The 14,143-nt window shown below is 34.7% G+C and overlaps 1 protein-coding gene across 6 annotated transcripts in view; it reads left to right on the forward strand.

Annotated features, from left to right (window-relative positions):
* Nucleotides 1-14,143, forward strand: part of LNPK (lunapark, ER junction formation factor) — an 82,566-nt gene that overhangs the window by 15,782 nt on the left and 52,641 nt on the right. For 5 of the 6 annotated variants that reach the window (XM_003405976.4, XM_023542822.2, XM_010602805.3 and 2 more), the window contains exons 5-6: nt 7,186-7,244; nt 13,729-13,769. In XM_003405976.4, coding sequence (XP_003406024.1) covers nt 7,186-7,244; nt 13,729-13,769 — 100 coding nt within the window. The remainder of the gene's footprint in view (nt 1-7,185; nt 7,245-13,728; nt 13,770-14,143) is intronic. The other variant, XM_023542823.2, reaches the window with a different exon arrangement.

Genomic DNA, 14,143 nt, shown 5'->3' on the forward strand with positions numbered 1-14,143 from the left:
GTCCTCAGCAGCAATAACGAAAAAATCCATGAGTTGAGGGAAGATCTTTCCAAGAATAGAAAACAGAAAATGCAAAGGCTGTGAAGTAGGAGAGTGCATGACTTATTTTAGGGTAAAAAGATGGGTGTAACTGGAATGTGTGATGGAGAAACCAAACCCAAACCCATTGCTGTCAGTTGATTCTGACTCAATAGTGATATGAAGTTGGAGAAGCAGGCAGGAACCAGATCACGGACTGTCATAGCTCAAAGTTTAAATTTCATTTTGGGTGAAATGGAAAGCTTGTAAAAGTTTTAGTGGAAGAATGGCAGGATGTGGTTTGCGTTAAGGAGATTATACTTGCTGCCATGTGGAGATTGGATAAGAGGAGAACAAGAGCAGAAGCAGGGAGCTAAGCTTAGATGCTATTGTAGAAGCTCAGTCTAAAGATGAAGATAGACTGGATTACCCTACTCTAGTGCAGCGGAGATGAAGAGAAGATATTTGGATGTATTTTGGAGGTAAAATTGATACAGCTTGATGGGAGGAAATGGAAGATAAGAGAAAAGGACTAATCAAGGGTGATACTTAGGTCTTTAGTTTGATATTTGGTAGATGTAGGATCTTTTTCTCTACAGCAATAGCAAAAGGTTTTTTTTTGTTTAATTTTTAGTGCAGGGAATATTTTCAAATTGGAATTCCTAAAGCTCATAAATTTTTAACTTTGTATGTAGATATACAAGAGCTGAAGACTTAGTGCATGCGTAATATATAAAATAATTGTCTCTGCCAATTTATTTTCCTTCTCTCTTGAAATCTTTTGGGATGCTTTTTATCCCAGGTGTAGTAGTAGATTTTATAATGCTTAGCCCTTTATTTCTTTTTCTCCTTCTATTTTTGCATAAAAAGAGTAGAGAAAAGAAACTTAGAAGGGGAATAAGTGTGGGTGGGATGTTTAGCTCATTTAAAAGCTTTAAAATATTTGACATCTATTTCTGTATAAAAACTGATTTTCTTATAAAGTATTCATATCTACTTGCAAAAGAATGTCTGATGGGGAACTCTCTTGTTCTGATTCTAATGACTGATCCACAAATTATGATCCACTGGATCTGCTATTATGAATCATAAGACAAACTTTTTGGCAAATCATATACTAATTGTTTTTAAAAGTAGAAAAACTTGATTTCTTTAAGAATGTGCATAATTTCTTCTACTTCAGTTTGATCTTTCTACTATTTTGAGTAAGAAGCTTTACTGTCTTTTCTGTGTCTCTCTGACTGTACTGCATCTAGTATTTCTTGGCTTATTAAGCTTCAGAGCCATTTCTCACTTTGCTTCATTCACACTTGTGACCTGGTTCTCAACTGTTGCAGCTCAATTTCAGTGAGCTCTTCACTTTTGGAAGCATATACCAGTTACCCAACAAAGAATAGAATTGTCCTTCTGATTGATGACAGTCGAAACAGCATGAAATAAAATACAACAATGTGAAAGTAGACAGTGTGGTAAATAGAAAGAAGGCTTACCACAGGGCATTCTTTTTTATATGAATGTGAGCTATTGCCCAGGCTTATCCCTAGACTTGTTTCCTTTGGAAACAAAAATTTTGAGAAGAGATCAGAATTTGTTTAAACAGTTGGCAGTAGAAAGAACAATATAAAATCTATTGCATTGCTCATCATTGTCAACATTGATTATACAGCTTAGAAATCTACCTGGTATCTGTAAAAAGTGACTGTCATCTCTGCATTCCAAGTTTCCCAGATTCTTTTTACTGAACATAGAGGTCATGGATTTGGGAGCACATTTGCATATTCACTATTCCAAAGTTATTCTTTATGGTAGAATATTAATACTCCATATAAGATGTTTTGAGATTTTATTATATCTTCTCTTCAGAATGCAATATTGAGGAACTTGTTGTGATTCCAAACTTACTGTTTTTCTGCCTTTCGTATTCAGTAGCATATTTATATCCTCCTGATCTTTTCAACTGTTACTGAAATTTAAATTTAAAATGCTGCACTTATTTAGTGGGAGCCATTAAAGCTGTGCTCCTTAAGGAGGGAAGGTTTGGGTTACAGTTACAACTTTGCATTTCTGCTTTATACTGGCAGATATGCATTACCTTGGGAGTAGGTTGACCCTTTTCTAAGAGTGAACAACCATTAAAATTTATCTCTACTCTTAACTAACTCTACAGACCGTCTTAAAGACTTTTTTACTCCTGGTGGTGTAGTGGTTAAGTGCTATGGCTGCTAATCAAGAGTTCAGCGGTTGGAATCCACCAGGCACTCCTTGGAAACTCTATGGGGCAGTTCTACTCTGTTCTATAGGGTTGCTATGAGTCAGAATTGACTCGATGGCAGTGGGTTTTTTTGGTTTTTTTTTTTTTTGATCTTATTCTTACAAATTAAAACTTCCTAGAAATTCCATTCTCTCTAAGATCATTTCAGAAACCAATCATAAAATACAGGTAGCCTCTGATTTACGATATAAGTCAAAGACCTCATTTTTTTTTTTTAATTGCCTTTCATTATCAGTATCTTTATAAATTCAATCTTTGTCTTTGGGAGTTGGAAATGTTACATATAAACTTACAGATATATTTTAATACATACGTACATAAAAATACACAAATCATAAAAATGACTCTGATGATGAAAAAGAGTTGGATGATGTTGGCATTTTGTCAGTTGTGATAATAAGTCCACTTTGTGCAAAGTTCTGAATCCTCTGGATTATCCCTGGGAATGGGGATGGCGTTTCTAATCAAAATTACTGAGAGTTGTCTGTATGGTCCTTTTCTTTTTTTCATCATGTGTTTTGTGGTAACATGTCACTGCTTCCCGAATCTGCCTATCAATTTCAGCAGAGTAACCAGCGTTTGGGCCTATGTTTTCTAGCAACTGAAGCTCCTGATTTAGTTTAGACAAAAACGCTAGCTAATCCTTTCACTGTAATATTTTTGACAACTTCTCTCCTTCCTAGTCTTCATTATTTATTTCTTCTTCAAAATCCATTAAGTCCTAATGTGTCAATTCTCTTTCTTTGTGATCTGAGCTGTTCCACATCAGCGATATCAAGTTCTAAATTCAGTGTTCTTACCATATGGACAGTTTTTCCACCCATCTCTTCCATCGTATTATCCTGATCAGATGCTTGGAGCGTGTTCATATAACTCAGTAATTTTTTCCATATCCCCTGCATGCATTTTCCTGTAACTTCCTCCCAGGAAGATGCAATGTTCCAGTTACACTGACGGTCTTAAATATGGTTTGTTTTAACTTAAATATGTCGTAAGTTGGGGGCTACCTGTATTTGCTTTCCCAGAGGAGTTAGCTATATTTTACCTCTGTGTTTTCTTTTGCCTCTTAAAATGGGGTTATAGGGGAGAAAATTAAGCAAGGGAACTGAGGAAGGTGATGATCATGTTTGTGTTCCTTTTGATTTTGTACTTAAATTGAAACCTATTTGAGAATAAGGCATGATCTTATACAATTTTTATGCCTCCTTCATACCTCCCTCCAACTAGCACATATTCCATGTTTCCTCTATCCTGCTAGAAGGTTGGCAAACATAATTTGTATCCTTTTGAAGAAAGTTAAATGTTTGTTTCACTGTACTCTAATAAAAATACAAAGTATCTTTCATCAATTATAGTTGGCTTTTAATTTTTTTAAGGGAGAAGGTGTGAACATCTCTTAAAATTTACTCAAGGAGAATTCTTACTCTTAGTTTTTGGTAGATAAGAAAAACATTTTGGAAGCATCTTTGATTGGTAGATATTTTTTTGATAGAATTTTGTCCTTAAGGAATTATGTACTGATATAGAAGTTTTAATTAATTAAGAGATATATCTTACTTTTGGATGGGAAGATAGTATTGTAATGGTATCAGTTCTCCCTAAATTAATCTAAAAAACTATGATCACAATAAAAATACCAATAAAATTAAAAAAAAATCTAGGCATACTTATTCTATAATGTTTAATGGAAAAACAAGCACATAAGAATAACCAGGAAAATTCTGAAAAAGAAGAGAAATGAGAAGCAGAGATCTACCAGACATCAAATACATTATAAAACTTCATTAGTTAAAACAGTTTGGTATAGCATATAGACAGAAGGACCAAAGAGACTTAAGAATCCAGGCATCAAGTAAAAAAATGAATATTATATATGGTAAAGATGCCATTTCAGGTCAGTGGGGAAAATGATGTTGAGTTATATACACAGTAAAACAAAAACAAACAAAAAAATAAACTAGACACATAAACCCAAAGCTGATTCCTACCTTATTCCTTATATAAGAATCAATCATTGTTATCAGTTTGCCTGACTGACTGTGAAGATAATTCTTGCTAAAGCTTTCAATGGTTAAATAAAGGGGGGGGGGGGAGGGCAGAGGTCAACATAGTTAGAAATATTGAGGCCTTTTTTTTTTTTAGCTTTATATATTGCAAAATTGCATCTAAAGCATTTCAGTAAATTGGGTAGGGCTTATGTGATTGTTGGAAAGGGAACACAGAAGGAATGAAATATAGGTGAAGAGTGTTCTACGTATGAAGGTTGGTGAAAAACCAGAGATTTAGGGAATATTAATTCTTTAGTAAAAGTGAGGAAGGTTTGATTATATTGATTGAGTTTTAGGTGTTTTGCTGTATTTTAACTTTTAACATTTTTAGTCTGAGTATAGTAAAACACTGAATATTAAGGACTTAAAATGTTTTACCATATCCAAAGTATGATTGTTCATGGGGTTTTTAAGTATGATTGTTGTATTGAGGTTCTAAATATTTCCTGCTAGAAGACAGTTATGATTTTATAGTGTAAGCCACAAGATAATACTTAACAAAAATTCACGTTAAGCTAATTTTTCAAATAGCATCAGTTTCACTCAGAAAAGAACAACTAGAATACTTTGGTGAATGTGAATTAAAGAGTTTTTAGGATATTTTAGAACTACGTGGTTATATGCATGAAACATTACTTTTCCTTATACTATTTTTGTATTCAACTACAATAATTATCATGTTTCTAATTTTTGTTGGTTGATTCTTGGAGAATTTATAAGTATGCAATTATATCATCTGAAAAAGACAATAATTTTACCACCTCTTTTCAGATTTTTGCCTCTGATTTTTTTCTCTTGGTTACTTGTGTTGACTCATACCTTCAGGACATTGTTAAATTATAGAGAAAATAGTGGACATCTTTACTTGTTCTTTGGGAGTGTCTAATATTTTCCACTGAACATTAGTCTGACTTCTGGGTTGAGACATTTATTTTATCATGTTAAAGAATTTTCCATCTACTCATAGTTTATTTTGTTTTCTTTTCATCATCTATGGAGGTGGTGGTGGTCGTTAGGGCCATCGGGCCGGTTCCAACTCATGGCAACCCTACAGGGACGGAGTAGACCTGCTCCATAGGGTTTCCAAGGAGTGGCTGGTGGATTTGAACTGCCAGCCTTTTGGTTAGCAGCCCAGCTCTTAACCATTGTGACACCAGGGCTCCTCTATGGAGGTAGTAATATGATTTTTCATTTTATGTCCAGTGATATTAAATATTGAATCATTCTTGAATTTTGGAAAAACTCTACTTTCAGTGTTTAAGTCCTTTTATAAACATATCCGAAAGATTTTCTATATTTTGCTTCTTGATAAGTTTGTGATTAGGATCATTTGAATATATTTCAAAGCTTCTGGAACAGTTTAAATAGCACTGGCGTTATCTGTCTTCTACAGGGTTAGAATTCCCTTTGAAACTGTTTGGGCTTAGTGCTTTTTATAGAGGGTAGCTCTTGACAACTTTTTAAGTTTAATAGTAGCTAATCTTTTTTTAGGATTTTTGTCTCTTCCAGGGTTAGTTTTGCTAAAAAAAAAGGAAAAAAAATATGTATGTATATATACACAGGAAACCCTGGTGGCGTAGTGGTAAAGTGCTACGGCTGCTAACCTAAAGGTCGGCAGTTCAGATCCGCCAGGTGCTCCTTGGAAACTCTATGGAGCAGTTCTACTCTGTCCTCTAGGGTTGCTATGAGTCAGAATCGACTCGATGGCAATGGGTTTGGTTTTTTTTTGGTTTTATATACACACATATATAAAAATTACTCATTCTACAGTTTAAAAATATATTTGTATAGTGTAGTAATAGCAATAGTTGTCACTGTCTCTTATGATTCTTCTACTTTGCATCCATGATGATTACCCTAATCATTTTTGTTTCTTCGTTCTTTTTTGTTTTTATTACTGTTTACAGACTGTTTTCCCCTTAAAGAATGAGCTTTTAAAAAACTGCTATTTTTTAAATTCTTTTTCTGCCAAGAATATACGATGAGTATATTTCAGAATGAAGAACTAGTTTTCATAACTTATTATCTGAATTTATATCTAGACACAGTGTGTTTCTTTTTTAAAATGATGAATAATGTTTGTATACTTACTTCTGCCATGTTCTATGCAAAAGAGATATTTTGCTCTATCTGCATAGAATTTAAGAGATGACCTTGATAAGCTTGCGATTAGGCTCATTTTGAATTTCTTTTAATATCATTTGACATCTTACTAATGCAAGGCCTAAAAAAAATATTCTCATGAAGTCTTTGGAAGGATGTATTTAGCGAAGTTTACTTACCAAGTGTTTGTTTGAACGTAAAGTTTCTCTGCCCTCAATAGTGTATTCCATTGAGTAGAGAAACTGCACCCCCCCCACCCCACAGTGTTAAATAATAGAGAAGGACTAGTAGCTTACATTTGTGTAATGCTCTGCTGTTGCAAAATGTGCTTTTCACTTACGCATGGGAATAGACAAGTTTTTGGAGTGGATGCTTACTTTGTAAGAAAGGATTATATGATATTGTTGTTAACCTTTTGGGGGTCCATAGATCCCTTTAAGAATGATAAAAGCAGTGGATTCTCTAGAGAAATACACTTAGGCACACAAAGAAATTTTGCATGTAATTTTAGGGGAACTCACAAAAGGTGCACGGACTTTAGGTTGAGAATTTCTCCTTTGAAAATACAGGTAGACTTCTGATGTAATCTTTGACAGAAAAGAGTGCTTTTTGATTTTTGAAATATAAAGGGAAATAAGGTACCTTAATTCTAATTGGAAATGTGTGTTTGTTTTCATCTTCTATGTCTTCTGATTCACTTGTCCTAACAGTTGTTTTTGTTTCTGACTGTTGCTTCCCCTGTAGCATCTGGAGCATAAGAACAGTGCTTATTTTCTTCTTTTCCAAGAGAACAGAAAGAAATAGTAAGTTTAATTTCCAAGTTTTAATTTTTTTATTGAAATAAAAAAAGGCCTATTTTACAGTGAGTGTGTTGATTTATAATTAATGGCAGGTTGTGAAATGGAATATTGAAATGACAGAACAGTAACTATCAAGAGTTTTTTGCACTTAAGCATAAAAAGATTATGAATATGGTTCTATTATTCATTTGTGTTATTTCTGTCTTGCTCATTCAGAATATTTTATATAAAACAAAACAATTCATCTCTTTAAATCAAGAGAAATTACATTCGTTTACACTGAAAGGTATAACTGTTATCAGCATATAAACTAGTCTTGATAGAAAACTTTTATTAAGGAGTAAAATACAGTTACACATCTTTTGATTTGTTGTATTAATTGCACCACTCTTTAACCTCACAACCCCATGGCCTTTGTTTTTGTGGAAATATACAAATTATTTATAAACTATCCTTCTGTATTTGATCCATGTATGTACAGATTGCATTACAATTAACAAGGGATATATAAATTTCATTTTAAATGAACTTTACGTATGGCTTTTTTCCCCTTGTTTTAACTTTTTATTGTGGAAAATTCAAAACATACAAAAGTAGACTGAATAGTAATATGCTTGTTACCCAACCTAAACAATTACCAACTCAGGGTCAGGTTTTTTTTTCATTTCTACCCCCACCCACTTTTCTACCTCTTGTATTGAAGTATAGCCTAGATATATCTATAATAAACCCATTGCCATTGAGCTGATTCCAACTCATCAGGACCCTGTAGGACTGGGTTTTCAAGGCTGTAATCTTTCTCACATGGAGCAGCTGGTGGGTTTGAACTGCCCACCCTTCGGTTAGCAGCCCATTGCTTTACCACTGAGCTACCAGCAAACCAAACTCATTGCTGTCGAGTTGATTTTGATTCATAGCAACCCTGTAGGACAGAGTAGAACTGCCCCATAGGGTTTCCATGGAGTGGCTGGTGGATTAGAACCGCCAGCCTTTTAATTAGCAGCCAGATGCTTAACCACTGTGATACTTAAGAGACAATTGGAAATTTAACGCTTTAAATGTTTAATATTTTATGACATTAAGAATTCTTTTAAAATATAATTTATATATTTAAAACGTTAAATTTCCAATAGTCTCATAAGTATCATACCTTTTTTTTCAAGTTTTGTTTGACTCCTAATAAAGATCCAAAATAAAGTCCCTACAAGTATGCAACTTTTAAATTACCCTCTTTATTCATGACCTTTCTTCTCTTCTGCTTTGTTTAGGTCCTATAGTCTAGCCCAATGACAATTTCCTTGCAGTTACCCTTGACTCTTTGGCCCCTTTTCCCTTCCTACTTCTCTGGCAAACCCTACTCTATTTAAATACAGTTATATGCTTAATTTGTGACATGCAAAACCCAATCCTGGTTAAATACATTTATATGCTTAATCTGTGCCTTCATCAGAGCAGCTAAACTTGCTAGAGGAAAATCATACAACATACAAAATAGAACGGTGATTGCAGATATCAAGTTTGCACTCAATGCTGCTATACAGTTCTATTATAGTTCCCTATTGAATTCATGTTTTTCTCTTTGAGAGCATTGTTTGCTATTGTATTTCTCCTTAAATTACTAACCCTTGCCTCCCCACCGGAAACTAAAAACCAAACCAAAATGAACTAACCAACCAACCAAAAAAATCAGAAGCCACAAAGAAACAAGCAAGCAAACAACACCCCACAAAAATCTACCTGGCTATTCCTAACTAATGGTCTCAATTTATAGGGAAAAAAGATGCAAACGGATATGAGCTGTCGTCCACTACCAAATACATCACATTAGCTTCGTCCTCAGTATGTTGTCATCCTTCATGGTGTTGTGGAACTCTGGCCTTGATCTCGTCTATGGCTAAAAAACCAAAAAACCAAACTGGTTGCCGTTGAGTCCATTTATGCTTTGGACCCTATATACTCTGCCCATTTCAAGAATCTTGCTTCTGTAGTTTCCCTTCCTGTAATTATCTTTTCTTCTGCATCATCTGTATCTACTGGATTGTTCCTATTGGCATGTAATTATGCCTCAGTAGCACCATCTCTCTGGAGGAAAAAAATCTATCCTGACCCCTATATTCCCTTTAAGTTCTTTAACCACCTCATTTCTGTCTCCCCTTCAAGGTGAAATTTCATAAAAAGTTGTAGTTGGTATCTCTGCTCGCCTCCCCTCCTCCCCCCACTGATGCCTTGTCACCTACTCTGTTTAGGTTTTGTTCCTACCTCTTTACTACAATGGCATGTTTCAAGGGCACCAATGGTCTGTGTCTTGTCAAAGCCAATAGTCAATTCTCTTTCCTCCACCTTGATCTCTTCACAGCATTTGAAATAATTCAGTTATCCACTCTTTTCTTGAAACATGTTTATCTTAAGCTTCTTTGGCCACCTCATGGGTTATTTCCTTTTTTAGTTTTTTTGCTCACTCCTCCTCTATTAGAATTTTGTGCATGGCTGTCTTTTCTTTTGAATAATTTGTTTAGATCAGTGCTGTCCAATAGATCCTTCTGTGATGATGAAAATATTCTATATCCATGATATCCAATATGGTATCTGCTAGCCATGTGTGGCTGTTGAGCACTTGAAATGTAGCTAGTGTGACTGAGGAATTTTAAATTTTATTTAATTTTAATTACTTTAGATTTAAATAGCCCATGTGGCTAGTGGCTATTGTATTGAGTAGTACATATTTTGGTGATTTTTATCCACTCTCACAGATTTAAATATCATATGTTTGTTGATGACTATCACATCTAAACCTCTGGCCCAGATCCTTCCCTCGAGCTCCAGATTTGTATACCCAGCTATGTAATTGAAACTTTCACTTGGGGACCCAGTAGGCATCTCATATTTAATATGGCCAAAATGGAATTATTATTGCTTCTCCCCTTTTCTCCTGTTCCCTCATGTCTATTCCTCCTTGTGTGTTCCCTAGCTCAGTAAATAGTTATACTGTCAACTAGTTGTTGATAGTATGATAAATACTTTGGACATGTTATCTGGAGGGACCAGTCCCTGGAGAACGACATCATGCTTGGTAAAGTAGAAGGTCAGCAAAAACGAGGAAGACCCTCAACGAGATGGATTGACACAGTGGCTGCAACAATGGGCACAAGCATAATGATTGTGAAGATGATGCAGGACCGGGCAGTGTTTTGTTCTGTTGTATATGGGGTCGCTATGAGTTGGAACTGACTCGATGGCACCTGTCATAGACTTATGTACCCCCTAAAATGTGTGTATCAGTTGGGCTGGCCCATGATTCCCAGTATTGTGTGATTTTCCTGTATGTTGTAAATCCTGCCTCTATGATATTAATGAGGGAGGATGGGTGGCAGTTGTGTTAGTAAGGCAGGACTCAACCTACAGGATTGGATTGTGTCTTGAGGCAAGATATAGAAAATAGAAGCAAGCAGAGAGACAGGGGACCTCATACCACCAAGAAAGCAATGCTGGGAGTAGAGCATGTCCTTTGGATCTGGGGTCCCTGTGCAAAGAAGCTCCTAGTCTGGGGGTACATTGATGAGAAGGCCGACAGGGAGAGAAAATCTTCCCCTGGAGCTGATACCATGAATTTGGGCTTTTAGCCTACTTTACTGTGAGAAAATAAACCTCTCTTTGTTAAAGCCATCCACTTGTGGAATTTCTGTTATAGCAGCACTAGATGACTAAGACAGCACCTAACAGCAGCAGCAACAATTGTTGAAATAAAAACACTGGGAGTCATTCTTTTTTTTTTTTATTGCATATTAGGTGAAAATCTACACTGCAAATTAGGTTCCCATGCTGTAGTTCGTACATAAACTGTTCCATGGCCTTGGCTTCATTCCCCGTAATGTGTCAGCACTCTCCCCATATCGGCCCTGGGTTCTCCATTTCCTTTCGTTCTGATTTTCTACCCCGTTGTGGCTTCTCATTTTTGCTTTTAGGCAAATACTGACCTTTTGATCTTGTATAATTGATTGTTCTAAGGAGCACATTCCTCTTGGGTGTTATTGTTTATTTTATGGACTTGTCTATTGTTTGGCTGGAAGGTAGTCTCCTGGAATGGCTTCAGTTCCAGGTCAGAAGGGTGTCTTAGGTCCCTGGGAGTCTCATATTCAGTCTGTTTACCAGCAAACCCTGTCATCTTTGCCTCCTTGCCTCTTGAGTAATTGACAGATACTACTGATACTCTTCAATGGTGGTTGTTTACTCAAGGAGTCGGTGCTGGGCTTGAAGTGAATGAATAATTAGCTTTTATAAAATGTCTGCATGAAACAACTATGGCGAGAATATTTTCAAAGAAGTTGAGAAAACACTTATTCAATACAGCCTGAAATGGAACCTGCTGAGATGTATTACAACTAATGGTGGTAAAGATACATGTGAAGCAGAAAACGGGCTAGTTAGACAAATTTACACAACTCATGAATATGTAAGATGTTAAGATTCTGTATTTATTTATTGTTCAGTAGCAGGTATTTTCAGAAAATATTTGAATCTATCATGTGTTGAACCAGAAGTGTCAATGGTGAACATTCATTCTCACGGACTTAACCAGCATCAGCTCTGTGAATTTTATCAAAAATAGAACCTGAATATCTTGACTTGCCCTACCACACAGCAGTTTGATGGAGTGGCAGTGGTCATATTTTATTGTGATAGTTTGGGCTCAGAGCCCAGCTTGTAGTTTTTCTGAATGAAAAGAACTACCTTCTGCCATTATGATTGAACACTGAATGGTTTTTTTTTTTCCTTTAGCTACAGACTTGATGTTTCTTAATAAATTTAACCTAAATTTGTAAGGCAAAATAACGCTTACATGCAAAATGTGTGCTGTGGTAAAATCATTTAGAAAACGTGTGAATCACAAGAAATGACAAAAAGCAATTTTAAAAAGTACTGTGAAAAGTTACAACAAGAAGCAAGAACTTCATTTGATCTTGAACCATAGTTCCAGCAGCTTTTTTTGCAAAGGAAATTTCTGTATTTCAAAATCCATTTAACTGTACAGCTGAGGAGCTCCAACCAATCTTCCATTCAAAATGATTACACCTACTCCTAGCTTACCGATATCTCATCCGACATTTCGCATTTATGACAATAGTGATTAGCAATGTAATGACGTGCTCAAAGGCAGATATCAAGAGAAGAATATAATAGAATTCTATAAATGCCTTCCAAGCAGTGAATATACTCAGTTAAAATCATGTGCTCATGGATTGATATCAATATTTGGCAATACCTACCTGTGGGAAAAGACATTTTCAGAGATCAGATGTGTAAAATCTCATTACAGATCAGTATTAACTGTTCTGCATGCACCTACATAATATCCTTGATGTTGGCGTTTGGCCCCCAGAGCCTGAAATGTTTACTGCTTGGCCCTTTACAGAAAAAGTTTGCTGAGCCCTGGATTAAAGGATGGATGTTTAGCTTGGTCTTATCTAGCTAAAGATGACTATTTTCTTTTAAGATTTCAGCAGATTTTTTTCCACCCTTTGATAACATATTAATACTACTTAATGTATTTTGAAAAAATTCTTTTGTAATAAAAACATTCTTTTATAAGTTTTATATTTCTTTGGCCTTTTACATAAATAATACACTTTGAATGGAGTATTCAGATGTTTGCTACTCCAGAAGTTCAATAAAAAGTCAATAACTTTATAAATTCAATTAAAAGATCAAAACTTAAGAATAACTACTTAAGTTCCATTTGATATAAATGTTTAAGTCAAATCATAACTCTCTTTTTTTCAGCTGGAATAGTATCCCTATTTGCAGTAGTTAAATATTTCAAGAGAAAAACTAGAAACCTAAAATAAGTTTGTAAAGCAGGCATTGACAACCATAAATTGTATCCTTTGAAAATATTCTTTGTGTCTCACCATGCAAACCTGAATAAGTAGGCAGCTTTTAGAAATGTTTAATTTTGAAAAGTTATTAGTATCCCGTTCCTTTCCAAGTCCTTCCTCAAGCTATAATGCTATAAATTTTCAAAGTTTTCTTTATTAGTGTTCAGTATCTTGAAGTTTGACTAACTTTGTAAAATACATGACCTATTTCTCTGCCTTATAAAAAAAGATAATTTTTATTACTAGTGTATAAAAAGAGTTTAGGTATTTGTGAATTAATGTGGTTGGGTGTTGAAAGGAAGGAAGAATAATAGAAAGTAATGTTTCTGAAACATTTTAAATATATGTGTGTCTTTTCATATTTCAAAAGGTGTTTCAGTTATGCAAAGTTCATTTTATTCCTAAATGACTTGTAGTATATAGGCAAAAATGTGGAATTTATATGGATAAAGATTGAGATAATTCTTGTTATCTCATATTAGGTAAATTTAGAGAAATCCTAAGATGAGAAAGTTTTTTTGTGCCTGCTTGGTGTATAGCATTTAGCATGATTTTTTCTTATATCTAAGTATCTTAATATCTGATTTATCTTTGATATAAATCTTGTTTTCTAGATGAAGCATTGGATGATTTAAAATCCCAGAAGAAAAAAATAGTAAGTTAACTTTTATTTAAAGTTAATTTATATAAAACTAGTAAGAGCTGAATAATGAATATGTGTTGTAAGTTAATGACTCTCTGAAGAACAGATATGCTTTTAGATAGCATTTTAATGATGAGGCAAAATTATGGATATTTTTGCTAGCTAATAATGATTGTCAGGAAAAAGTGGTTTAGATGGAGTTTGAGATTCTGAGGAGCTATGCCAGTTGGAAGCTGTAAAGTAAATAGATGAATCGTATCAGAGGATTAAATGAGGCAGAGAGGGTTAAAAGGTGACTTCCCAGATTGACTATCAGAGCCAAAAAAGGACCAAACATTTATATATGTCATTTCTCAGTTTTTCTTGACACCATAAGGCCAAGAGGG

This window comes from Loxodonta africana, chromosome 6, assembly GCF_030014295.1.
Source record: "Loxodonta africana isolate mLoxAfr1 chromosome 6, mLoxAfr1.hap2, whole genome shotgun sequence".
NCBI lineage: Eukaryota > Metazoa > Chordata > Mammalia > Proboscidea > Elephantidae > Loxodonta > Loxodonta africana.